Source organism: Bradysia coprophila (genome assembly GCF_014529535.1).
Source record: "Bradysia coprophila strain Holo2 chromosome IV unlocalized genomic scaffold, BU_Bcop_v1 contig_5, whole genome shotgun sequence".
In the NCBI taxonomy this organism is placed as follows: domain Eukaryota; kingdom Metazoa; phylum Arthropoda; class Insecta; order Diptera; family Sciaridae; genus Bradysia; species Bradysia coprophila.
The window spans coordinates 6,766,440-6,793,812 of record NW_023503374.1 but is presented as its reverse complement, the minus strand read 5'-3'; the positions used below and the strand labels follow the sequence as shown (position 1 = coordinate 6,793,812).

Below are 27,373 nucleotides of genomic sequence, written 5' to 3'. Positions count from 1 at the left end.
AAGTGACGGCAGGTGGTACCACCTTTCAGAAACCGAAAAAAACGCATAGATGAAAAATATCCCAAAGAGGCGCAATCGCAATCACAAGCAACAGAAAAACCGACAACGATAGTCCGACATTTTTTATACAGAACCAAGTGTCGAGAACCAACGAACGAAGTGTCGAGATTCATGAAATCACACATTAAGGATTTAAATGGATTATAATTATCAGAATTTCAATCGGAAATTCATCGTAATAAGTGTAAACTTGGCAAATCGATCGTTCTAAGTGGTTGATGTGATCGTCGCAAGTGAAAATTCGCCGTAATTTCAATCATCGCGTTCGAATTCAAAGAGATAAAAATCGGTTTTGTCGCTGTGCAGGAAAAATAGTACGTATGGGCGTTGCTTGCTTCGCGTTTTGTATCATCTCGTTTTGCCATTGAATTTTGTAAATTTGAACTAAGAACAAAAATTGGAAATTTTGTTTCAACCAAACAATTGTGTGCTTTAAGTGTGACCGTGCATTTATGTGATAACTTTGGATATTTTTTATTTGTTGGTGAGTTTATTTTTTCGTTATGTTTTTCTGACCATTCGACATGTGAAATTTTCACACTCTTTCAACCATCCTGAGCGAAGCAATGAAAAAACCCACAATCATTTAAAATAAAAATTTCTATAACCGGCCCGGCATTTTACGCAATCGAATTTAATATGTAATCGGTGACTGCGATTATAATTTTTTTTGGGTGTGGTAGAGAAGTGTAAACTGATTTTCTGTTAATCGAAATGTTTTTACATTTGAAAAATACAAATCTACTGCATTGACTGTGTTCAATAAATCTGGGCACTTCAGTGTGTATTACACCACTGAGAGTTTGACCGCTACGTCATCGCCAGGAATAAATAATATAAAAATAATGTTTGCAATTAACTTTAATTGATGAACCGTTCGTTACAAAATTTTTTTGTTGCTCTCATCTTAAATTTTACATGTTTTTTGGTTGTTGGTTAGGTATATTTGATATGACCTTCTGGTTCTATTTTCATTTTCGTGAAAAATCGATATCAAATGTGTCAGGGAATTTTCTTTGTCCAAATATTGTTCATGACTTCTGTGCAATCGTAGTGTAATAGTGTAACTGGAAAGGATATTCACTCCAATTTTGTCACCTCATTTTCGACCTTATACCAACACCATTCACACACCTAAAAATATTTATCGTTAAAAAAATCTCTTATAACGACAACCATATCCAATTAAAGGTGAGGTATGAAAACGCATTCAATTTTATATTTTTCGTATATGCGAAAGGGATCTCTACTGCATGACGTCATGTTCGATTTAATTGTTTCGTTACACACGTTCGGAATGGCGTGACATCATACAATACATGTAATTTTCTTACAAAAAACTTTTACCCCTGAAATCAATGTCTATAACAAAACAAAATTACGGGATAGAGTAGACCAGACATTATCCACGAATTTCTGTTCAATGAAAGTTATTTACATAACTTGGCCAGAGCAATATTTTGTTTACATAGACAAATACATAGTGGCTGAATTATTATGAACTTGTAGTGTATCTGACACGGGTTTTTATTTCGATCGTTGGTTTTTTCAGTTTGGCGTCGAAGCCAAATTACGAATGTCTACTATCCAAGAACTCTGGTAAAATTTTTCTGCGTGTGCTTATTGATCGATCTGTTATTTTTTATTGTGTGTAGTCGGTAGAAAGGGTGATTGATACGAATGTTTGCAGGACTTCCTTTGTTTGTGGAAACAGAAAATTCACGTTTTTCTACTGGTATTGATTCATTAGTTCAGTTGAATGGAAATTTTATTTCAGTGAACAATCACAGCGAAAATTTTCGATTTATCGCTTCAGTCCAGGAAATAGAGTCCTCTGCTATGATTGCTATAGTGATGTAGGACATGAGCGGAAAGTAAGACTGTATGAGGCACAAATGCGTGCGTGCAATATGTACATCTGAGGCGTGTTACTCGTATATTCAATAAGTCAACAATTGGTCCTCACATTGTTAGTTAGGCGACGACAAGACCAATGTTTGACTCATTTTTTAAAATTTACGAGTTTAACGTGAAAGTGTACTCATTAAACGTACATTTTACATATGAGTCGTATGAGACGTTTAATCATTTATACATTTATTAATCAACTCGATGGTAAACGATTTCCAGTTCGCAGTTCCAACGCTTTCATTCAGCTGCAATTTATCTCCCAGCTGTTAAGCTTCCAAACTGTCCTGGTCTCCTGTCAAAGTCTAAATGCGATTTTCTTTAGGATTAATTTCGTTGCTAACGTAGACGTACACCCGATTTTCAACAATTCGTTACTGAATTTTCCTCACTCAGTTTCTCCTTTTTTTCTTTGTAACTTTTCCTGGCCTAGCCGACGTTTCAGATTGGTCCTTATTTTCGTTCCACATGAATTTGATTTTCTATCGGTATCTAGTGTTTGAAGCTCCTTTTCCACCAAACGGTCAAACCCGATCGGATGGTCATATAATTTGTTTTAGGGAAATCTAAATGTCACAGACCTACAAGTATTCAATCAAAAATATTTTAATGAATAAAAAATATCAAACGTTCAACGTCAAACACAACGAGACTAAGCTAACCACTTTAATCCGATCCAGAACCAATCAATCATTTCTAATCTCATTCAAAAAGAAAAAAAATTAATTTGCAAAATTATGAATAGCGAGAGATTTCGATTATCATTCTGAACCAGCGAACATAACAACAACAAATCATGGAAATATAAATAAATTCAATTTCTTATATAGTTCTTGGTCTTCTTTTCATTTCGAAACGAAAAAATATTTAAAAAGAACAAACAATCAACCCATTCTCATATCACAAAAAAACCAATTTTTTTCCTCGGTCATAAGTAACGAGAGAAGATTGTATTTTTATCGAATATTTTATGATCTTTTAATGTTTGACTCGGCTTCACTATGAACGAAAAAAAGCCCCGATGAATGCAGCGCAAACAGGATTGGTTAGTCAATAAATAAGTTAAGGAAAAAAAATATATTTCGAAAACACAAACCGGTTAAAGACACCATCCAAAAGAAGATATTGTCAGTACCCGGAGTGTTGAGCACTTTTTGGTTTGCTTCAAGTAAACATGAAATCGCATTAAATTGTGATGATTTAAACAAATTGAGATCATTTAAAATGACATTTCATCGGATTATGTTGGTTTATCAGTTCAGTTTTAATATGTGTCGAATACATACACACAACAGTGAATTACCGGATGAACAAAAAACTACGCCTTCGAGCATTGAATACCAAATTAAGAAGAGATTACGGCATGGTTTTGAAGCGAAAATCGTTCGATTAAGGAATTGCTTAATTTCCATTATTGTGTGGTATTCCAACCGCTAACCACTAAGGTAGTTGGTTTTACTGCAGTTCAGTTAATTAAAACAAAAAAAAGAGTCGAAAGTTTCTGTATACAGTTTACAGTCGACATAGTCCCTGTCGAGCTAAAATTCAGTTCAATGAAGCACCACAAGCGCACGTAACGATTTTATATTAAAACCATTCGAATAGTGCACGTAGCTATACATAATGTGCGATTACACACCTCCATTTAATTCGAATCGATCATGTTGCCTCGGTTAGAGCTCATTAAAAACACTAATTACCCGAAAAAACCTCAAATTTTCAAACAAAAAACACGTACGGAATTCGTAGCGATCCAAACAAATCTCAAAAATCTTGATTGAAAAAATATATAAAACTGATAAACACACCGTGCGCTGTGCTTTGTTATCTTTGCATTTTTTTTTCTTCTTCTTTTCTTAAGTGTGTGTTTTCCTTTCCGACACGGTTTATATTCTCTCTGTAATATCTTCTATAGTTTTTGCTGGCTAAAAATAAATATGATGCCACATCAACTTGACTTTTTTCCTATAACATACAGTGCACACATTTCAGAGGCACATTTATAAATTAACCGTCGTCGTCGTCGGCGTGGAGAGCGACACAATAATAATTTTTTTTAACGTAGAAAAATAAATAAACAACAAAAAACCAAGTTATTATTCCATAACAGTTTAAACTTGTGCTGATGGATGATTGCTATTTGCATAATTTTACGATATGTACACTTGACTTGGTGTGGATTAGATAATAGGTTCGTTCACGTGTAGTTGTGAAGATCGTATATGAAAATGCAAATGTTTAATGCATTTAAAATGATGCTCGGACATTGGATGTGAGATCATTATTGTGTAAGATGCTGTAGGTTATAGTAAATTGAAAAATGGTTTTTTCAATGAAAAATGCATTCATCAATCTTCATAATTTATGGAACTCCCCGACAGCTCAGCAAATGCACAGAACTTTTTCCATATTAATGCAAAGATGGGATATCGTAATCATCTGAACCCTGTAACGTTTTCGCGATTTTTTTAAATTTTACCGGAAAACAATTAATTTTCCTTCATCTTTGCCATACCTCTACGTTCATCGGTGTCTTTGTTGTCAATAACAAATGAGTAACCGTTTCTCAGAGTTTAATCAAAGTGCAGAACACGACCAACTTTGATTGGAAAAAGAACATTCCTTATCTTATCGTCCAAGTTGACTTTAAATCCAATCTATTTACTTAAAATGATAAAATTCACCTGCAGTGACGGCCTTATCAAGTCTTCGACCAAACCGATAATTCCGAGAATAATCCGTCTTTTTCTTTCTATAATTTTGAGAAAGTTTATTTTATCGTTTTACCATGTCCAATGGCAATACATATTAAGCCAAGTCATAACCCTGCCCTTCATATCGTAATATCGCAACAACAGTAAATTATTAAATACTCGGATATTACACCGAATAATTGCTAGCGCAACCACGAGCTAATGGTTACAGCAAACATTAATTTTCATTGATATAAGAGCCACACCAATGTTTTCCTTTTATTTTATAAATAAATCAATAGGAATGTTAAGCAATTGAATCTGATGGTACTGGTGGTATGCGTTTTGAACATGAACACAACCAGCGAACATATGAAAAATGTGTTCAATCTGATCAGACATTTGAATAATTTGATTTTGGAGAATTTTTGTCAAATTAATTTAATTTGATGAACTTAGACAGATCGTTATTATGGGATGGTTGTGCGCTATTAATATGATTGAGTGTTGTTCTGGTCAAACAATTAGTTTTAAAATTTATGTCAGCAGTTACGCAACCAATCAGATTCTAATTGAATTTGATAGCATGGTGTTTTTTGATGTGTTTAATGGATGTGGCGTTAAATAAAAACCCGCATAAATATATTCGTCTTATAACAAGCCTTGTCGATAGGTCCTTTCAACACCATACTTTTCTTAGATAAATACTGGAACTAATAAGTAGCAAGCTGCCTATTTAGTAGGTAATAGTAGATCCAATCACTCGTAAATAAGGAAAAAATATGCAAACACGATTCATAGTCGTTTCCATTTTAAGACACATTGGGTAGAGATCCAAGGGATATAAAAGGATCAAAAGATTAAATTATCGTCACAGGTCATCTGTACAGCAATGTGAAATCCTTTACGGATTATCTCACTCTCAAGAAATCCTCTCAATCGCTCTATTGACAACAAATTTCTTTATTAAAATTTAATTCATAAAATTGAGTCATCTGACATTGATAATATGTAGCGGTAGCCAGTAGTTAAGCAACATTCTCAAATTACGTGACAAAGTGTGAAGCAATTGAATTCAATTAAAAAATCGTAAACTAAACAAGAAATTAATGCTACGACCGGCCATAATAATTAATATGTAAAGTAAGCAAATCCAAACAAGTGTAACAATTACAATACTAAACGGCATGCCGCTCGGTATAATGTTGCGTTAATTGAAAATATATATATTGAACCGAACGCACAGTTAATCGTGAATCAAATGTCTGCCATTTAAATCAAAACAAATAAATAAATAGAAAAATTCATATTTATGCGGACAATATGCTGTTCAGCGATTAAGTCTTCACTTTTCACATCCACGCATATCAAGTCGGAATAGAGAAGTTGTTGCTGTTGCTATCTCTTCTGTTCTTCGTTTTGTTCGACTGATACTCTGGCTCTCCAGATTTAATTACATGAATTAATATTAAAACGTGAGGCATTTTTAATTCGTATGTATATAGACATGGCATGACATCATCATCACCGCTTCCACACAAACATATAATATTCATCCATAATAATAATAATAACTGAAGTGAATAATAAAAGTGCGATCACACATTCAAATTGTTTCCGTTTCATTCTGTCGCGCACGCAGTATGAGGTTTTTATTGTGTATAGATTTTGATGTTATGTTGCAATAATCATTTAAAATGTGCTGACTTCACTTCCTCACACCACCAGTCAGCGCTCGTTTTCAAATCACAATGTGTACGATTTTTATCTTTATAGTTAAGAAAATCAACATAATCTTCTCGATATCGTTTTAGCATTGTTGCATTGTTGTTGTTGTTATAACCAACGTAGAATACATATAACGTGAACGTGATTTTCATCGGTTTTTAGTTCACATCTTAATGGTCTGAGAAGTGAATTTTGTCGCATTTGTTTTTTCTCGTCATTGACACTACCCAGGTATTCGGCTTAAGCAACGACACAGAATGATTCCTTTTGAACATAATAAGTAGCAGTGCAGCTCTATTTGTATTTGGTTTTAAATGGTTAGCTTTATTTATAAAATGAAATTTATTAGTTTTGTTTTCGGTTTGGAATACGATGTGAGATGAAACATATCGACCCAGCACAAAAACCTACCACTAAAAAAACTAAAAAATATTTTCTCTTCAATCTAAAAATAAAATTAAAAAAAAAATTCTTTTAATTTAAAACAATTATTTATGTGCGTCTGTCTGTGCTACATCATCTGATATATGTACACACCACACACACCGCACACTTGAGTGCACCTACGTAAATATGATCTACCAAACCCGAACCATTTTACCTCTCTGCTTCATGTGAGTACTCTAACATTCATCACTCGATTAATATCTACATATGATATGACACGTAAATATGTCTATGTCAACTTCCTCATCAATTTGTCGCGTTTGGTGTGTGTATGTGTTAATATTGATGTCGTTTAAAACACTTTTGTGCATTAATTTGTTCAATTTTTTAAACATATTTTTTGTGTATGTGCCCATTCACATTTCAAATGTTTTACGCATGGCTGAGTACCACGAAAAGAATGAAATTTATTTTTTGCCAAAAAGGTCAAGAGCAGAGGTACTGTAGCTTTGTAGAATTATCTATAAATTGGATCTACTTGATGAAACTAGAGAACAAAATTTAGAATAGAAGTGTCGTCATCGAGTAAAAATTAACGACTTTATGTCAAAATTAACAGTCTTTCGCCTTAAAACACAATAGAATTTGAGGCTTGAGACGTGAGACTAATCATTTTGTCATTTTGACTCAAATCGAACTAACAAAACATTTCAACATTCTACCTGTAACAGGTAACTTTGTGTACATGTAACCTGCAATATCTGCTAAAGCTTCGAGTTTGAAAGGTCTTTGCCAGTAGACCTCAAAATAGGCCTCAATTAGTCTCGCGCTACACCTGGTTCCTGGTAAAAGATCTCCGAATGTGTAAAAAGTGTATTTTTTAATCTCATTTTCTGGCCCATAAATGTGAGCGATGCAGGTGATAGTGGGCTCGTTTGAAAGCTGAGGTCAAATACTTTCAGGTCATTGCAGGTTTGAGAACATCCATTGATATATGTTACAAAAGATGTGCAAAAAAAAATTCCGAAATCCGTGTGAGCTTCAGACTGGTCTGGGCTGGTACTGATGACGGTCATTGTAAACCTAACATGCTAGTTGTAACGTCCATTATCTAAGCTTTCCACTGATACCTCATTTGCAGTGATGGTGATTGCCCACATAACCAATTTTTATGTTAATACACCCGCTACTCGTAAAATTCACCAGCACTGCAAATGAGGAATCAATTGAAAGCTTAGATAATATACGTTATAACTAGCATGTTAGGTTCATAAAAACCGTCATCAGTACCAGCCCAGATCTGTCAGAAGCTCACACGGATGAAGAAGACCTTTCAAACCATGCATATATCCATCCCAGACGAAACGGGTCCGATTATGATAGATGGATTTTCAAAAGAATCTCTCTTCAGCTTCTCATACAAAAAGTACAGCTGTGATACGTGAATTAGATTACCTTTTTGCCAGTTTGTTTTGCTATAAAAATCACAGTTAACGATAGCTGTATTGACTTCACAGAACGATCTTTTATCTACCGTTTAAAGTTCAGAAACTCATTGATAAGTGTAACTCAGAAGAAAAATCATAAATTCTTTGTGTAAGACTTGTGTCTTTCAAGCTAGTACACCAATGTAATTCATTGACAGTCTTTTCTCGATGGATTCAGTATGTAGAGGGAATACTTCCATTCAAAATACTTGGCACTTCGATGACTTCTATAGAGCTGAGAATGCAGAACGTATCTAATTTTATTTGAAATAAAAAGATTTGTGATTTTAGGCTATACCCTCTTCCTTCCTAGATATATAGACACCAAGGAAGCAGTAGGAATATAAATATTTTCTGTTTTTTTACCCTTTGCATGAAAAGTTGAGTACGTACATGTTGTGGGCGGTAGATCTTAGGCACTTTTGCTTCACAGCAGATACGTATGAAGTGAGCAACTGCCTCCAGTTTGATTTGAAAGGATTCGGCTCACATTCAAAGTAATATTTCCGTCTACAATTTCGATAGACGACCACAATGCCAATGTTCGGCTCTTGATTAACGAATAACTGTACATTGTAGTCTGATAAATATAACTGACATCATTGCTCAATGCATTGTATTGTTTATTTATTCATTAAGTAGTTTTCGGTTACCGATTTTGTAATATTTAAACCATTTATGTGTTAGAAGTTGTAATAAACGAAAAATGAAAACGTTTTTGTTTATTGCATGATCACGTTCTCATGAATATTCGATATAATATATTTTGTTGTTACGGAGAATCTTTAAAATAAATAGATTTACTGAATGTATAATGAAGATAATAATTTAGTATTGCCCCGTCTGCATGTATGCATGCATAATACATGTACCGATCATCAATATGAAAATGTTTGAATTTTTTTTTCTCAATATTTATTCATAAACAAACATCCTGAAATACAATGCTGCATTTTGTTCGAACGAGCACACTTTCATGTCCACTGATTGAATGTTGTTTGTTTGTCAATCTATGCAATCGATGCGATCAATGGAAACTGATGGAAACGAGTCAAATTAGTTCAATGCTATGAAAAGCTTGAAAAGATTTCCGTCACCTCGGTTATGGTCAATATAATTCTGTTTCATACACATAACCGGTCTTTGTGTTGATGCTAAATTGGAATTGTTTAGCGAATATTATTGCAAATAAAAAGTCAATAGGTCACAGCAGAAAATGCTAAAATATTTGTGAAATGTATGCCAACGGTATTGTGTTGCGTTGAGTTGTAAATGTTACATCACAAAAAAACTCAAAATTAAAAATGAATTATGAAAAAAGACGTTGCATGTTAATGTCGAAGATAATCATTTAAGCAAAGCTCGTAAGGTAGATCGATTGAGATACGTTCGAACTACAGCTCGAATATCAAAAGAGGACGGACCTGACGTGATCGCTCCTAGAAGTTAAGAAAATCTCACTTTTTGTTTATAAAACATCCCATAGGGCCTTTCCAAACAAGGACGTATCTGCATCTGCCAACAATTCCATAAAATATGTTTAAATGTTTCTGCTGCACAGAATTCATTTTCTCTGGAGCACCATTGGTGGGTATAGTGTATGTATTGACAATCAAAAACCACTTGCACAAATGAACATTTTAATTTCTTTTAAAGCTCAATCGAATGAATTTTGAGAACGTGGAAGATAACCATTTTTGTGTTAAAAAAAACTGTTGAGATTGCGGGTGTCTTTTATAAACACTGCCTTATAAGACCGATCAGTTATCATTATAATAATTGTTTCTGATAGGACACCGCACCGCATATAATCTTAAGTTCATCATTTCAATTAATTTTCATGCTGTCTGATATTCCTCTGTTTCTCCTCGTCTCTCGATTGATTGTCGGCTATAAAATCCATCAATCTCGTGTTCCACATAACAGAAATCGTCCAAAAATGGTAAAACTGAAGAGGTGTGTTTCTTAAATTACTCTTGACAACCGTTATCAATTCTTACGTTTGTTTATTTTTATTGTAAACGTTTCAAGTTTTTCCATTTTTGTTTTTGGTCGCATGGAATGAATATTTTATTTCATTTCTCGTTGTGAGTTGTACAACATTATAACCTCTGTCAGCAATAAGAAAACCATTCAATACGAATGAGAAACACGAAAGTCTCGATCGACTCTGTTTTTTTCGTCTATGACGCTAGTAATAACCCTTTTCTATTCACAGAGTTCAATCAACTTAAAATTATTGTTATTTTTTTCGTTGTTCTTATTTTTCAAGTTAATTTATTACAGCGATTTATACAGAGCAGTTCATTCAAATTAACTCTGTTGTAGGTATATATATATACCATACGTACAGCACATATACATTTCATAGGCATAGCTTCTTTTGTGAACATTTTTTGTTCCTCTGTGATATTTAATTTATCCGCAGCGAATTCTTATTCGATTATCTCTCGGCTAAGATTTTGATATATTCGTAATTGCTATTGTAACTTTCAAGTTCAATGTACAAGTATTTTCTTGGTATATATATAGAGCCTTGATACATTGGTGAACAGTCATTAATCTAAAATGCTGCGTTGAGTAATTGGTGTCTGAAGAGTAACATAGTTTCACCGAAAATTTTCGGTTAAAAATCTTTTGGAAATGCTTTGTCTAGTTTGTTGGAAATTTGTTCAAAAACTATCAATCACCAAACACGAACCAATGTCAATCTATACAAACGACGTCCACACGAAAGGGCAAGGGAGTCTGGTCAATTGTGACAAACCATATTTTTCGTATGGTGAAAGTATAGGCAAGGGAAAAAGAATGGTACCTTATCGACCACCGAACCGGCAGCAATAACTTCTTAAGCTGACCAGATAATAAACCGTTTCTAACAAGTTTGTCAAATATACGAAATGCTGCAATGGGTTGTTTGAAATAGAAATCATTATTTCAGTCATTAAAAACAGGAAACTAGAAAATATGTCAGTTTCGATTGTTGTCTGTTGTGAAACATATAAATAAATAGACTGCATGAATTTGGAAGGAATGCTACGGTTTGTGCATGAAACACATCAAGCGATTGTCGATTTATTGCCCAAATCACAGTGAAATGCCCTGAGCAATCTTGCAACGAATAAGTGAGTCACAAAAGCATTATAATCCGCAACATTCTTACTTCTTAGTGTAACACAAATCCAAGAGAGATTTGTTGTACATTTCTCAACGTTAATGGTCAATAGACCGACAGATCACAAATCGCTGCATTTCTACTTTGCCAAAATATTGAGTCACGATTTTATGTACCAAAAATTGTTCACTTTCAGTATCTTAGCCTTGGTCTTGCAAGGATTGTAAATAGTTCTGCGTACAGTGAACGGTCAACGAATTACTACTACAACTTAGCTATTAATGTTCCCTATTTGTGTGTATTGTCTTCTCTAAATAATATTAATAGAAGGATACATAAACTAATTGAGTGCTTAAAACGCTGAAACTTTCTAAAATAAAAAATAAATAAATTTGAACGTTAACGATCTCACCAACAGTTCGTTTGTGTGTATGAGCAATTAGTGTCGCTTTCCATTGTTTTAAATCATATCCACACACTGCGGCTGTTACTCAACATTGTATTCATGTTCTTAAATTTCGAGGTCAATTCAGTTAAGATATTAATTGAATGCATCCAGTCGTTTAATACATTTTCTAGCTTCCCCTTTTTAATGACTGAATTTGTGATTCTTCTTTTCGAACACCGTCGTCACCGGTATTGTTTGTTTCACCTAATTAAAACCAACATAATATCATAATCAGAGGCGTAGCATTTTACCTGTATGTATGTATGGCATAATGGCATACGTACAGTATGGAATTCTCTACTGCAATAATATTTTATGACCTGAAGTTCCACAGCCGGCCATATAAATTGGTTTCAATCGTGTCAAATGAATAGAGAAATATGGGCGCCGTTGTGGCTATACAATACCAGTCAACATAATTATATGGCATAAAATTCAAGGAGAAATGTTGGTTTTTTTTGTTAATTTTTAGCCCCGTACGAAGTACTGGGGGCTTATAAGATTAATATGCCGTTTGTAACACGTCGAATTGGAAGCAGACAGTAAGGGCAAAGCATTTGGTTATGTTCATAGATGACGAATCCGCAATAAAAAAAATGTCCGTCCGTCCGTCCGTCCGTCCATCCGTCCGTCCGTCCGTCCGTCCGTCCGTCCGTCCGTCCGTCCGTGACCCCTCTAGCTTGAGTAAATCACAACCTTTTTTCAAAATTCTTTTTTTCCCCGATTGGTATCGACAAAAGTAAGGTCAAGTTCGAAAATGGGCATGGTAGGGTCGGCCCCTCCAGAGCTAGGGCCCTATAGGTGTTTTTCAGTCTTTCGACGATATCTACCGAAATACGCACGCAATAGCTACTTGTGATATATCAAATGAAAGGTATTGACGAGTAGAACAAAGTTGAACATTGTTTTTGGGTAAGATGCAACGTGGGCTTGTTGGGAGGGCTCAAAGGTCGTTACTCGGCCCTAAGTGTTTTTTGCACATAAATCGAGTAAATCTCATCCGATTTTGCTAGATTTAGTTTTTTATGGAAGGTAATTGAATACCGAAAAGAACGTGTCGAAAAAAGTTTCAAATTTGGGCCCTTGGACTAAGGCCGCTACTCGGCCCTAAGTGTTTTTTGCACATAAATCGAGTAAATCTCATCCGATTTTGCTAGATTTAGGTTTTTATGGAAGGTAATTGAATACCGAAAAGAACGTGGCGAAAAAAGTTTCAAATTTGGGCACTTGGACTAAGGCCGCTACTCGGCCCTAAGTGTTTTTTGCACATAAATCGAGTAAATTTCATCCGATTTTGCTAGATTTAGTTTTTTATGGAAGGTAATTGAATACCGAAAAGAACGTGGCGAAAAAAGTTTCAAATTTGGGCCCTTAGACTAGGGCCGCTACTCGGCCCTAAGTGTTTTTTGCACATAAATCGAGTAAATCTCATCCGATTTTGCTAGTTTTTGTTTCATTTGAGAGATAATTGAATACCGAATAGAATGATGGCAAAAAAAGTTTCAAATTTGGGCCCTTGGACTAGGGCCGCTACTCGGCCCTAAGTGCTCTTTGCACATAATTCGAGTAAATCTCGACCGATTTTGCTAGTTTTTGTTTCATTTGAGAGGTAATTGAATACCCAATGGAAAGTTGGCAAAAAATTTTGGGTTTCTAAAATAATGTCGTAAATTGTTGGTTTTATTTGAAAGGTACTTCGTACGGGCTTTCGTAATTGCGCTATGCGCAATTTAAAAAATGAACAGTTTCAGCAAATTTGACAATGCCCAACTTGACTTGCATTTTGGTAACAGACGCATTAGAGGGTTGTAGCCGTATTAGGGTTCCGGGCTTATTAGGGCTACGGACGTATTATGGTTGCGGACGAAATAGGATTACGGGTTGTACGGGGCTAAGTCGCAGCAAACGCTCCGACTGTTCTGATGCCTTGTTTTTATTTGTAAATTACATAAATATCTACACCGGTTTAAAAACTGAATTTATTCTTAGAATTTCTATTTCGTTACAAAACATATACACTCGTACACATACGTACGGCGTTTTTTTACTGCGAATTTTTTTGGTTCGGCGTCGTCGTGATGTACAGCAGTGTAATACATTGAATGTTATAGAAATGGTGTTTACGCGGAGAGTAGAAAAAACACGATTTCCATTGCCAATTTGATGTTTGAATAAAAATATGTGATTGGCTTGGTCTCGTTGCTGTTTAACTTGTTGCCATACGAATGTTTTGGTAGTGAGACTCATTGTCGAAATACCAACTTAACGGCTCTTTTCTTCTTAATTTTAAAATTCTTATTTCGTAAGTACTATATTAACAAAATGGGTCGTTAAATGTTTATAGCATAACCATCACATTGCTATCCACAATTTTCTTCATTGCAGTAACCGAACTTTAACTATATTCTGTTCTTACAGTTTCTATTACATTCGTTGAATTTCAATGAATAGAATAGAGAGAAAAATTTCATCATCTTGCACTCAATGCCTTCGTGATTTACAACAGAATAGTAATTTTTTAGTGGGACCTCTTTTTATCGGAAGTTTTCACCATAAACAATAAACAATGTGGAACAATGTTGACACTTGACTGATCCTTGGTCGAGTTGCTTAACTAATCAACTATTAACACCAAGAAAATGATTGTAAACTCAGACGACTCATGAAAACATAAATTTTACCCGAAGTATCACGAAATTCTTATCGATTCTGACCCGCAATGAATTGACGGAACTGTCAGAAATGTGCAAAAAAAGCTTTAGAAAAAATCCGAAGTCGTATTTGACGGATAAAATGGTAATAAGGCTTGATTTCAACTTACCAAAAAAGTTCTCCGCGTGAGAGACAAAAATGAAATGAATATTTGAATATCTCACGGCTCTCTCACGTAGTACTTTTTGTTGAGTGGAAACCATACTCAACTTTTGTAAAAACATGGGAACAATGCTCTCAGTAAAGTAATGTTTACATTTTAGCACTTAATTCATTAGCATTTGATGGCGAATTGAATGTGTTAATTAAGTAAATTGACCATTTATGAACGAAATTGAACGAAAATACCCCAAAGTCGACTTTGAAAGCAACAACTAATCGACCATTTGTTGGTAACATGTATTATTCAATATTCATACAAATCTCATACACTTTGAGCATCGGTTCAGTTTTTTTTTTATCTTTTTACTTTCATGATTACGTCACCTAACTAATTCTCTTTACGTGTTCTGCTACTGCTATGTTACCTCACCACACTGAGAGTCGTATAAATGCGAAAGGAAGGTTGATATTACGTGAAAACTTTTTTTTTCTCGCATTCAATGGAAGACGAGATTCGAGCACTAAATAAGAAAATTGTAAAGAAAAAATTGCTGCATTTGTGTTTATATATGGTTAGACTTCTTGATGCGATAAGTAGTATGTTGTAATAAGCTAACAATGAGCTATAATAAGAAAATGAGATGGATGGACGTTTCTTTTTCTGACATGGAAGTTTAAAATTGCGTACTAAAAACCGTATTCACCGGCCTAACTATGTCCACGGAGACAGTCACTGTCACATACATTAAATAATTGAACTCATATTTGCCTATTAAACTAATTCAAATAAAAAAAATATTTCAATTTGTATTGTGCGAGCAACAAAAATACATATTTTGAAACAGTAGGTACTGTACTGATATGAATCGCACATACAACTAACTGAACGGCTCAATTGCACCGCATTTTTTAAGTTCTGTACGATAAATTAATTTCATACAAATTGAAATCATTAACTTTAGAATTCCATTCACGAGCAATTCGAATTTTACCATACCGTAAACAACATATCATTTCATTGGGTGCATTCATAAATGAAAGAGTGTTTATGAGGCGATGTTCTTATGATCTTAATTTAATTGACCTTATGTCATTTCTGCGCTAAATATCATCAAACAAATTACGGCGTCTGATACTCGACTAGATAAAATAGAAAAATAAATATTATGCGAACGGGAAACGATGTTCTGTTGTCACCATTGCAGTTTGAAGATTAATTTACGATTTTGGGTGATGGAAACGTTGTCACTTACGGCACAGAACCGAGAACCATGTACCGGTAACCACATCAAATCGAGTGCATGAAATCTCATTAAAATAGAAAATTATATGGGTAAAAATGGGCGTGTTGTGTCAATTAAAACAACTGAATCTGTTACTTAACAGCCTGAGCTACAATTATTGAAGTGTGTATTTAAGAAATTACCACCAATTATCAAGTACGAAAGATAACGCTCATGCAATCCGGCGAAAAATCTCTTGAGCCCGTAATACAATTAGTCATAAAAAATCGTATAATTATCTGGAAGATAAGCACTTTCAGTAATTAAATTTAGATTGAGTTGGTGATTAAATGTTAGTGTACTCAACTGGATTTTTGCACTTTACTGAATTGGGGCCATAATAGTTCGATCCTAATTATGGACTTGTTAAAACAAGCGCTCTATTATTTCAACCACTATAAATGGTGGTTATGTTGTACGTTCTCCTACATTACATTATCTTATTGGAGGAATGCTGAGTGGGCTTTCTGATATCATTCTCTCTACTGGAAGCTTACCTAGACTTTGTGAAAATAGACAAGGCCCTGACAATCTTGATACCATTTATCGATCATAGGCTTAGGTACACATGCACTTAGTGTACACTTCTACTTTTGCAATGAAGGAACCTGTCGATGAAATTCCTTTTTTTTGTTTAATGCTATAAGGCCAGGCTCGGTACGTCGGTACAGATCAAAGTCAAATATTGTGAATTTATATCATTCGCATTGTAGAAGGCACTTATGTGGCATTTTGGAGATCGGATGTTTAGAGATTTAGCATTAAATCCCCTCCCCCTTGAACTAATTTTTGAAGAACTGTACCAAGTCTTGTATTCTTTTTAGAAGAATTCCATCGTCTGGTTCCTTGTAAGATTTCACACTAAGTGCATGTGTACCTAGTCTAAGTACGAAAGTATTTATGCAACCTAGAATGTGGAGAAAACCACTCGTTTCCTTGATGACTTTCGTTAGCCATAAACGAAATAACACATTTATCCTAATGACATCATAAATGCAATCACATAACACACAGTCCGTTTACAACAAAAATGCAGTAAAAATTCTCAAATTAAATCGAATTTTTCATCTGTGGAGCTACATAGTTTACATTTCTTGTTTTGTTTTTTTCTTCTCTCTATTCAAAACTGATCTAAATTTACACACTTCAAAATCTGCACCGCAATATAGTTTTCGGTTCGTTGCTTTCATTCGCTAAAGCGATATTAACTTGTAACACACCATCAGTTCCGAGACTGGTGAATATTTTTAGATGCGCTAATCGATTAACATATTTGTTATACGGACTTTCGAAGACATTTCGTTTGGAATATTAACCCAATTTCTGTCGAAAATTTAAACGGTAGACGATAATAATCGTAATTTTTTACTCTTTCAATTCAGATATGCACAACATATGGTTCCATTATAGCAAATAACAAATTGTTGTAGTAAACGGTTCATTCAACTTTAACAACATTAAAGCTATGTGTTTCCTAAGGAAATGTAGAACGTAAACATACAAACAATGTAATCGTACCCATGAAGTAACACACTGTTCTTAAACACCTTTTTGTGTATTTAATACCTTTTGTGTATTGTTAGTTCAGTATGGCTATCAGTCAAAACACACACCTGACAAATATTGATTTAAAGGTAGAAAAGAAAGAAAATGCAAGTAAAGATAATGTTCTCAATGGATTCGGTGTTGTTAGATGCTCATTCATCGTTCAGTCGGCGGTGTTATAATGCGCGAAGCTTTTACAAAAATTCTATGAACAATTTTTTAAGTATGACACGTCTGTTCGGCCGCTCCTATTAATTTATATTATTAGAAATTAAATTTCTGATGCACGTTACTATACGATGGTGCTATAAAATGATGTCAGAGTTTTGAATGTTTCGTTGAAATGGACAATTTTCGTTGATTAAATTGAATAATTCTTGTTGCCTATGGTGGAACGTTGCTTAGTCGGTTGTGGAAATTTTGTATATAGATCACTGCTATTTATACTAGAGCGTTTCAGAGGTGGATTACCGATTGCCACCAACGTTTAAGCTTACTAATTAAGTTTTCTAACCGAATGCCACGCCACGATGATAAAACATTTCTTTTGTCTTTTTATTGCAGGCAAATAAAACGATTCAAACATGACTGAAGTTGAGCAAATACAAACAAACGGTATTGACACTGCCGACGATGAAAACAAATCCCGACCAGCTGACATAGAAGCGGTATGTACCAACTTCTGTTCCTTAAACTCGTAAAACCTTAATTTTCCTTCTCAATCAACAGGACATGCGCGAAATGGAGCGACGTAAACGTGTCGAAGAAATGCTACAATCGCGACTATTCCGTGAAGAATTAGAACGGATTGTCGATAGTCATGGCCGTGAAGGAGCATCCGGATTACTTCAACAATTGTCTGACATGGTTGGCGTACCAGCCGCACGCGTTGGTAGTGTATTCAAAAGCTCAAATTGTGTCTTGCCAATCAATGACATTCGTGGCGTTGAAGCAATGGGATACGCTAAGGGAGAGAAAATTCTACGATGCAAAATGGCAGCTACATTTCGATTGCTAGATTTATACGGTTGGACGCAGTGTTTGGGCGCTCAAGTGACAGCCCGTTTGAATGAAGATCAAGAATTGTTTTTGGTCAATCCGTCGGGCATATTGTCACATGAAGTGACAGCGTCTTCCTTAAATAAGGTTGATATGCAGGGTAATGTTGTTCAGCATGGAACAACCAACTTTGGCATCAACACTCGTCGTAAGTATTCAAGCCCTATTGTTCCAAGATATTGACTTTGTTAACGGTGGACTTTTTCGAATCACCTCAGATTACATGTTACATTCGGCTGTCCATGCAGCACGTCCTGATATTCGTTGTGCTATTTATGTCGGATGTAATTCCGTCGTTGCTGTATCTTCACTCAAAGCCGGTCTATTGCCGTTAACTCATGATGCAGCTGTTCTCGGTGAGGTTGCTTCACATCGATACACTGGCGGTGAGTCCAAAGATTTTTGGTAGAAAATTACGACCGGAATAACAAAATGAACATTTTAGCACTCCAAGAGCCAGAAGAACGTGAAAAACTGATTCACAGTTTGGGACCACTGTCTAAAGTACTTTTGCTTACGAATCACGGAGCTTTATGCTGCGGTGAAACCGTTGAGGAAGCATTTTATGCAGCTTATCACATCGTTCAGGTATGTTGAACCTACACACATGAGTTGTCGACGAGATGAAACGATTTTAACGAAAAATTCTGTCACGCCAGGCCTGTGAAACTCAACTAAAAATGCTCCCAGTTGGTTTGGACAACCTCAATTTAATTCCGGAAGAAGCACGAAAAATCATCTACGACGCATCACGAAAAGCACCAGAAGGCTATGAAACGAAAGCCAATCAAATTACTGACAATAACAAGGATAATAGTGTGCGCACGCAGGTACAGATCCTTTCGGACTTATCAACCTAAAAATCATGATTTTCATTTTCTCTCCATTTACCGTTTTTAGTCAAACAAATGGCGTGTCGGTGGCGCTGAATTCGAAGCGCTCATGCGTATGTTGGACAATGCTGGCTTCCGAACTGGTTACATCTATCGTAATCCTCTTGTTAAATCTGAATTACCGAAACCGCGTAACGATGTGGAAGTGCCACCAGCTGTATCGTCACTGGGCTACTTGTTAGAAGAGGAAGAATTGTATCGACAGGGGTGAGTGCTGACAATTTGTCTTGCCGTTTAATATTGGAATCTGAATCAAGTTTGAAAGTTACAAATGGGAAGGATTTGTGATTGTTCAAGCTGTAGTTGGGGTACTAGAGTCGGGCTTCTGTACTGAATCAGTCGAATGCCCTGGACCGTATTCACATTGAACTTTTGTTACTTTTGAAATTACCAAGGTCGGGCCAACACAGTGAACGATGTAAATTTTGAAAACATTTTCCAATCGTTCCCTCAAAACATTTCCACCACATCTGATTAGAGTATCCCGAGCACCATTCACAGTTCTATTTTGAAGTGAATCCCGTTCAATCGACACTTGAAAATAATTCTCTCGTCTCATTCATTTCAGCATATGGAAGAAATCATTATTGGGTAAAGGTGGCGATCGTTCCAGATGGTTAAACTCACCGAACGTCTACCAGAAAGTCGAAGTACTCGAAACTGGCACCCAAGATCCAAAGAAGATCACAAAGGTAGAGATTATAAAATTTGATTAAATTGTGGTGGATTTATAGTTTTATTTGACGCTGGTGTCTCCGTAACACAGAGTAAATTTTAGTTAAGGTGTTGGTAAAAGAAAAATATTTTATTTGAACTGGGGAAACGTTCGATTCTTTTTAAAATGGTCGTGTTTCACTCATTGATGAATATACCTAGTCAGATAAATGTTTCTGTTTTAAAGTGTTGTCGCGTCAAACAAACCGTATAATTATATGCTTTCCAGCTTCAAAATGCAGCTTTTAAAGATTTTAATATTTTAAATTCCAAGTTTCTATTCGTTCAGCTCTAATCTAATGTATGAAAGCGTAGTGCAAAGTCTCGCCCTACATAAAAAGGGGGCATTTGATATTTCGCTTGCTGGAGAATATTTTAGCTGAAGTGCTTATGAGGAAAAGACAATTTCAATTCAATTCATTCCACATTCAATGTCGCACGATGTACATATGAGTCAGGTATCTCAACCGGCAGAGCATTGTCAACGATACGCGTTGGATACATATGCTCAGTGATCCCGAGTTTGCTCTCCGGTGAGCGTGAGAGCACTACTACCTGGCTTTTTCTAATCACTACGTGATTAAGCATCCCTTCTAAGACGTTTAATAGTTGAAACATCATCAAAATAAGTTCGAAATACTCTTCATATTACAAAAAAAAACTAATTAACTATACAACGCACACAACACACGATTACATCATTACGTCGCAAATCATGACTAGCAGCTCCATCTCTGATCTATGCATATACTAGCTTTCAAGACAATAGTACTTTTGATCTATTCACTTGCTCAGCACGCACAATAGGATCACTGGAGGTTTAGGCGCCAGGGTGCAAAACTCTTAACAAAAAATAATTCCTCAAGTTGAAGTCCCCATTTCACTCCTTTTGTAACCCGATTTGTGGGACGGCTAAGATATACACTGGCCTCGTTAGCCCTCTTAGCGCTTAAAGCGAAAAGTCATAGAACAAATGTTCAAACAAAATGTCGTGGAGAACTGGTCAATTTAGATCTTTGTTCACCTTATGATGCTGCTAGAAAATCTCCATCAGAACTTTTCCTAAAATAATATTCTCTTGCGCGAAAAAGGGCTTCTTTGACATTTTAACCAAATGCCTTCTGTCTAGAAGGGTCATCCAATAGCAAAATTTTACTCAAATCTAAGTGCGAACTGCGAACCACTAATGCAACTACATAGAACGTTTAATTTTGATGAGTTTGTGAGTGCCATTCAACATTTTTTTAAATTAAGGAGATCGCCCTTATCGAAGACTCAATGCTTCAAAGTCAGTCAATCAATTTTGATAATTGCGATTGCTTGATTTTGTTATTTTAATTAAATTTACCTCAGTTCTACTAAACAAAAAATCTTTTTTTAAATAAATTTATAATCTGCATGTTATCGTTAGACTAATCCATGTACATTGTTGCGCATAACGAAGGAAATAATTTAAGAAAGTAAAGAAACAGAATGGCAGAAATTACGTTACCGGATACATTCCAAAATAATCTGTGCAATTACAGTAACAAGTTAGACGTACAAAATTAGCAATCTTTGGAGCTGCAGCCACATTTCTATTTCCATGTATCGGCGTTTCCTTTACTTTTTCAATTATTTCCACCGACAGACATCCCTTGTTTCCCTTGTCTTTTTCTTTTTTCACCATACGTACTGTGTCTGTCTTTATATTCATAGTCTCCTGATAATTGGTGTTAACCAGCAGCAATGCTTTTGGTAGTTTTCTTGATCGTGAACGAAATATGTTGATTGTTGTTTTTCTCCTGATAACCCTGGATCTATACACTAATCAGAGATTGTTCTCGTCTTCGTATCGATAACAGATGTCTGGCCGTCTCTGAATAATTTACGAAATCATTTTCGCGTTCAAAGTTCAAATACCTAGAACTTAGTTGAATTAATTGTGAATGGAGTAGTGGCTGCTAGTCTCCAAAAATTGTGTAACATTTCTACCTGAGCCTCTCGTTATCATAACTAAGTAAATTGCAGAAGAAAAAAATATTGTAACTCGGATGTAGCTACTAACGTTACTAGATAATTGAAACAAAAAATAATATTTAAAAATTCTTAGCTTGTAGTAGTTTTGCTGCAAATATACTCTTACAATTAATCAAACACGAGGATTTTTATTCAGATTTTGTTGTTTTTCATTTTGTTCCAATCGAACGGGTTATAAGACAAATAATTTGCTCATGTTTGGGGTGAGAAAACTGGATTTTTACTCTCGTAACGAAATCTTTCACCATCGATTAGAAGAGAATATCTCACTCCCAAGCATGATGAATTTTTTGTTAACCTCGGGATCAAAACTAAGGCTCGGAACAGGTTAAATTCACGTCATGAAAAACTAGCTCAATTATTTTGTAGGGAACTCGACAATAATACGAAAGTAGTACAATTCAAAGCTGGTTCTAGTGGTTTTCTATTCTGCCGTAATTCACATGTCGGACTTAGTCCGGCCACACTGGCAACACTGTTTGGTTGTCAGGAAAATAGTTTGTCTCCGTAGAAAAATGTGAATAACTTAGTAAATTAAATGTTTGATTTGTAAACTGTGTCGTCAAAACGTGCATTAACGTTGTTACTGCTGGAATTACATGGAGGTTTTGGGATTACGACCAGTTACATCGATTAAATTAATACGGAAGAGCTGTGAGGTTCAACATAACCTCAAAAGTGATCAACAAACGAATGAACTGATAAGATACTGCAAACACGGATGGTTGATGTCAGCTCAATGAGCCCACCGTTGAACATGAAATAAATGTTCAGTCAATAGACATCACTTGGTTACCGGACCCCGAAACGTAAAGACATCCCGGTAGATTTAACAGGAAATCTTACCAACACGCAACGTCATTGTGGTGCTGTATGACAACATCAATATCATTGGCAATGTCGAACCGGACACACAAAATATCTGCACTGAACTTCGATTGATAAGGAACGGAAAATCACTTGCGCCCGAACTCCGAAAGGACATCCCGGATTGTGAGACGCAGATTGAAATTTCAATGGGTCGAAGTTGATGTGAAGACTAAAGCGAATTTTGACCGGACCTGTGATGGCTAATGTTTACCTGTGACCAGTTGCTGAACCCCGAAAGGGCATCCCGGACTGCGAATGAGGGAATTCATTAACTGTCTTCTAAGTGGTCAATGTTAAGCTAAAATACTAAATTCTACAGTGTCTGCTAAATTGTTTAAAATCATTCTTTCTTGTTATCTAAGTCCATACGATAAATAAATAAATAGTGCAAAATTTAAACAAAGAATTCTTTTGTTTAAATTTTGCACTAAGTCCGACATGCGAATTACGGCAGTATTGCACATAATCAGTGTTAAGAGAGTCACTGATGTCGACTACAAAGCATACTACAGTTAGAGGCAGTGAAATTTCAGCATGAATTTGCTTGAGCTGTTTTTTCAGCTGATCCACACAAACAATCAGAACTGCGTATACGTATTTATATATACGGTTTTACCACTACTGCGCACGTGCGTATAGCAGCTTCAACCGTATAAGCGAGTACAAATAATTTTGATAGTTTGTGTGGATCAGCTGAAAAACCGCTGGAGCAAATTCATGTTGAAATTTCGCTGCCTTTGACTGTAACTTTGATCTATTGCATGAATCTCCATGAAGCGATTTAGCTAGTTTGTATGACCGGGACCTTAACCATTTCCGAGCCGTAGTCAAAAACGAACTAACCATAACCACAACTTCTTGATAAAGTAAAAGTAGATTGGTTTGTGCCTGGGAAATATTAACCAAATTCTGTGAAATGTCTCGGATGTGATTATTTGTGTCGTAGGCCAAATAACTAAAATAAAAAGAAGCATTAGCGACATTATAATACTTGAATTGATTTAAAACAAAAGAATTATCTTGGGCACAACCGTAAAATTTGTTTTGTAATTTGCTTATCCAACTAAACAACAAAAAAAAATAATTAATTGCTAAAGTCATTGAGCAGCAGTGGCTGTCATTTCGAATTTTTTTAAGTAAAAAATCAGCCAAATCAAAATCGCTTTGTTACCTCCTTTGTCGCTAATGGTTGTTCTTATTTTATTTTATGTTGGCAGTGGGTCGCCGATGGTTCACCGACACATTCAACCGCTGTGCGTATCGAAAATCCACTACAATTTGTGCCTGCCGGAACCAATCCCAAGGAGTTTAAAAAATTGCAACAACTTGTAAGTGTGCATGTTCGTCAGAGATCGATTTTCTGATTTCTGTCTGTGTCAATTTTGGTGGATTGGTGCGGAATTTACCTTATTTTTTCCATCAATTCAGATCAAAGACAACCGACGTGCTGATAAAATATCAGCTGGGCCACAATCACACATTCTCGAAGGTGTTACATGGGACGAGGCAAGTCGCATCAAAGATGCCAATGTATCCGGTGCCAGTGATCATGTTGTCCTGATGGGGGCTGCATCGAAAGGTATCATTCAACGTGGCTATCAACACAACGCAACCGTCTACAAAGCACCATATGCAAAGAATCCATTTGATTCGGTGACTGATGATGAATTAAACGACTACAAAAAGACGATCGAAAGAAAACGACATGGAGACTGTAAGTGATGGGGATCGGTGGCTAGGGCGATTTTGTAATTAAAATCATTTTTCCCGTTGCAGATACCGACACAGATTTTTCAGAATCCGAAGGATTGAGTTCGCTGCAAATTTCAGCACCAGCTAAGCTAGGAATTAGACAGACAGAACAATCTGGTTAGTATGCAATCCTTATCCGTACAAAAAAACGAGCTTTCATTGTGCTAAATTGATTGTAAACATTTTTAGAACACCAAGTTCACCGAATAGAAACCAAACAAGCGCCTAAGCCCAGCCAACCCGAAGTTGTTCTTAGTGATGGTGAGTTGTGTCATTTTTTCATTTTTTCTTATTTTTATTTTTTCTTCAAAATTTTTTGGCTAAAAATGATTTTGTTTTCGTATTTATCGGCTTTAATTGTTACATTGTCACTAAATGCATCGTTAAAACTTTTCACCATTTGAAGCGATCGTTGATGATAATAAATATGTTTTCTTCTTCATTTACGTCTCATCTATATTATGTATCGATTCGCCACACCAGATGGCTCGTTTAAATCCAAACGAAAGTGAAACTAATTCTGTCTTCCACACAGTGTAATTAAAAAAAAAAACTTTAAACTTTTCTATTGTTCAAACAAAACTAACTTTGCAAATGGTGAGTGTGTTGGAGAACGTTTTAGATTAGAGACTTTATAGCGAACTTAGACTAGTTCCATTTTGTCATCGACACATCCGCCACATAACTTTCGACCACAAAGTGCGGCGTCAACAATTTTTTTTTTGATTATTTTTAAGGATGAAATCGCCATTCAATCACCCACCAATCGAACAGAATTTAAGTTACAATTTCTTTTGTTTTTTCTTCCCTTTCTTCCTTTGAATTTGATTGAACCATATTTTTTTGTGCATGTTTTGAATTACGCTAGAGGCTAGACTATTTCGTGCTAGAGATTTGTGAAAAGGAGAAGAAGAATATTTGATGAAGAAGTGGTTTGCACAGAATGTCTTGATCGTTAGATTTTATCGCTGGATGAACAAATTTGTTTGCTGCAGCTTAAACAAAAAGAATTTGCCATTACAACGATAAGACATTCTGTACAGCACTTCGCGTTATTAGTAGAATCTTAGTCTCCGCCGATTTAACGTCTTACAAATTTTTAACACAAAATCTTCTTGTCTTAGTTTTTGGCATCGTGAGGCTCATTCGTAGCTACAATTTGAAGTAAAGCTTCCGATTGATTGATATTTTGACGTTAGTTTTTAGCTCTATTTTGCTAGATCTTGATTATGAATAGCTTGCAATGTTCTTACAGATTTACGTTTTTGATAGCTTAGACTCAAAACGGTCTTCCTTTAGTTTAATGCTACGACCCGCTGGTGGGAAAATCATAGAGATTTCCCACTTGATAAAAAGAATGTTGAACGTCATAGGTGAACCCAAATTTCCCGCGAGAATTTTCCACCATCGCTATGACCTTTGCAACAGATGAAATGGTCGATATCCCGTTCATCTCTGGGTTTTCCAGAGTATTGTAGATGATTTCCGACCTGGGAATAGTCAAATTAATGGGAGCCGTTCTCGGTGCTGTTACTTCATGTGAAACCAAATGCAAGGAACGGGGGAGAGAACAGATTGAACTCAAATCATGCAAACTCAATCACCTCATTGAAAGTTCGGCAATAAATCGAAGATGATTTATCACTGGCTTTCTGCATAATGTCCACAGTAGGGAATGTAATACGAACTTAAATGACCAAACAGATCAACTTCAGGCACTGATTGGATATCTAACCTTCAAGACGTTCACTTTTCTTGAACCAAGATGGCTACCATCGAACCTACGATTTATTGTAGAGCTTTCAACGTAGCGATTGAGCTTAGTATTCCAAAAGCAAAACCGACTTCATGCCTTTATGAACCGGTTCATGTCTAATTGCCTCAAAATTGTTACAAGAAAAGTTTTTCCCGGACTTAAGCTGAACAGCTGCATTCGTTAACCAAATTCCTAATAATATTTTCGACTACCTCTTGAGGTCGACTATGGCACAAACTATGAAACTGTTGTTTCCTGCAAATAACTCAATGAGTAATACTCATAGCACTCGCTGAGTACCACTCTGCTGTCCGAGGGATGATGTCAATAGCATCCTCAACAATACACTGACTATTCGCCCTGACAGCCGACCTGAAACTCCTTTCTTTCTCTCTATCGATTTCGTGTCATTGAAATTCGCACCTTGACACCATAATGATTGTGGGTTCCGCATAGATACGCTTTTCTACGTTGAAAAGAAATCTCCCTGCAGTCCTAGTAAAACGTTTTTCTCCAACTGGTATTGTTCCTCCTCCTTCTTTCGTTTCTTCTTTCGAAAAATCATTTGCCCGTTGCATGCGACCAATTTTGATTATTTTTGTTTTCCATTTTGTTATTTTCGTTTCGTTTTGTTTTGTTTACTTTTAGCCAATACCGATTTTATCAGCATGGAAAGAGTGCATTCAGGCAAGCCACCAACTGGTAGAGGTAAATTTAATTTTTGTTTGTTGCTCTTTTACTAATTACTCGAAGTAGAGAATCTACGCTTGTTTTGCATTAACCTCATTTTGCATTAGAAAAAAAACGCTTTTTCCTAACACCTTCCCCGTATATTCCATTTC

General features: G+C 35.6%; 1 protein-coding gene and 1 long non-coding RNA gene across 6 annotated transcripts in view; one reads left to right on the top strand and one right to left on the bottom strand.

Annotated features, from left to right (window-relative positions):
- The first annotated feature begins 45 nt into the window (after window positions 1-45).
- The window catches only part of LOC119071876 (protein hu-li tai shao), a 35,216-nt gene continuing 7,888 nt past the window's right edge, over window positions 46-27,373 (top strand). Inside the window, exons 1-13 of one of the 5 annotated variants that reach the window (XM_037176953.1) lie at window positions 46-544; window positions 18,033-18,136; window positions 18,198-18,675; window positions 18,746-18,913; window positions 18,973-19,115; window positions 19,187-19,357; window positions 19,428-19,627; window positions 19,989-20,112; window positions 24,241-24,351; window positions 24,452-24,737; window positions 24,800-24,892; window positions 24,965-25,036; window positions 27,180-27,239. In XM_037176953.1, coding sequence (XP_037032848.1) covers window positions 18,053-18,136; window positions 18,198-18,675; window positions 18,746-18,913; window positions 18,973-19,115; window positions 19,187-19,357; window positions 19,428-19,627; window positions 19,989-20,112; window positions 24,241-24,351; window positions 24,452-24,737; window positions 24,800-24,892; window positions 24,965-25,036; window positions 27,180-27,239 — 1,990 coding nt within the window. In that variant the 5' untranslated portion in view covers window positions 46-544; window positions 18,033-18,052. The remainder of the gene's footprint in view (window positions 545-18,032; window positions 18,137-18,197; window positions 18,676-18,745; window positions 18,914-18,972; window positions 19,116-19,186; window positions 19,358-19,427; window positions 19,628-19,988; window positions 20,113-24,240; window positions 24,352-24,451; window positions 24,738-24,799; window positions 24,893-24,964; window positions 25,037-27,179; window positions 27,240-27,373) is intronic. The other 4 variants (XM_037176951.1, XM_037176954.1, XM_037176952.1 and 1 more) reach the window with 4 other exon arrangements.
- On the bottom strand, window positions 143-3,988 carry LOC119071986. Its single transcript, XR_005086762.1, has 2 exons — window positions 3,608-3,988; window positions 143-1,194 (listed from the first exon to the last, which is right to left on the bottom strand). It is a non-coding gene; the product is annotated as an uncharacterized LOC119071986 (long non-coding RNA).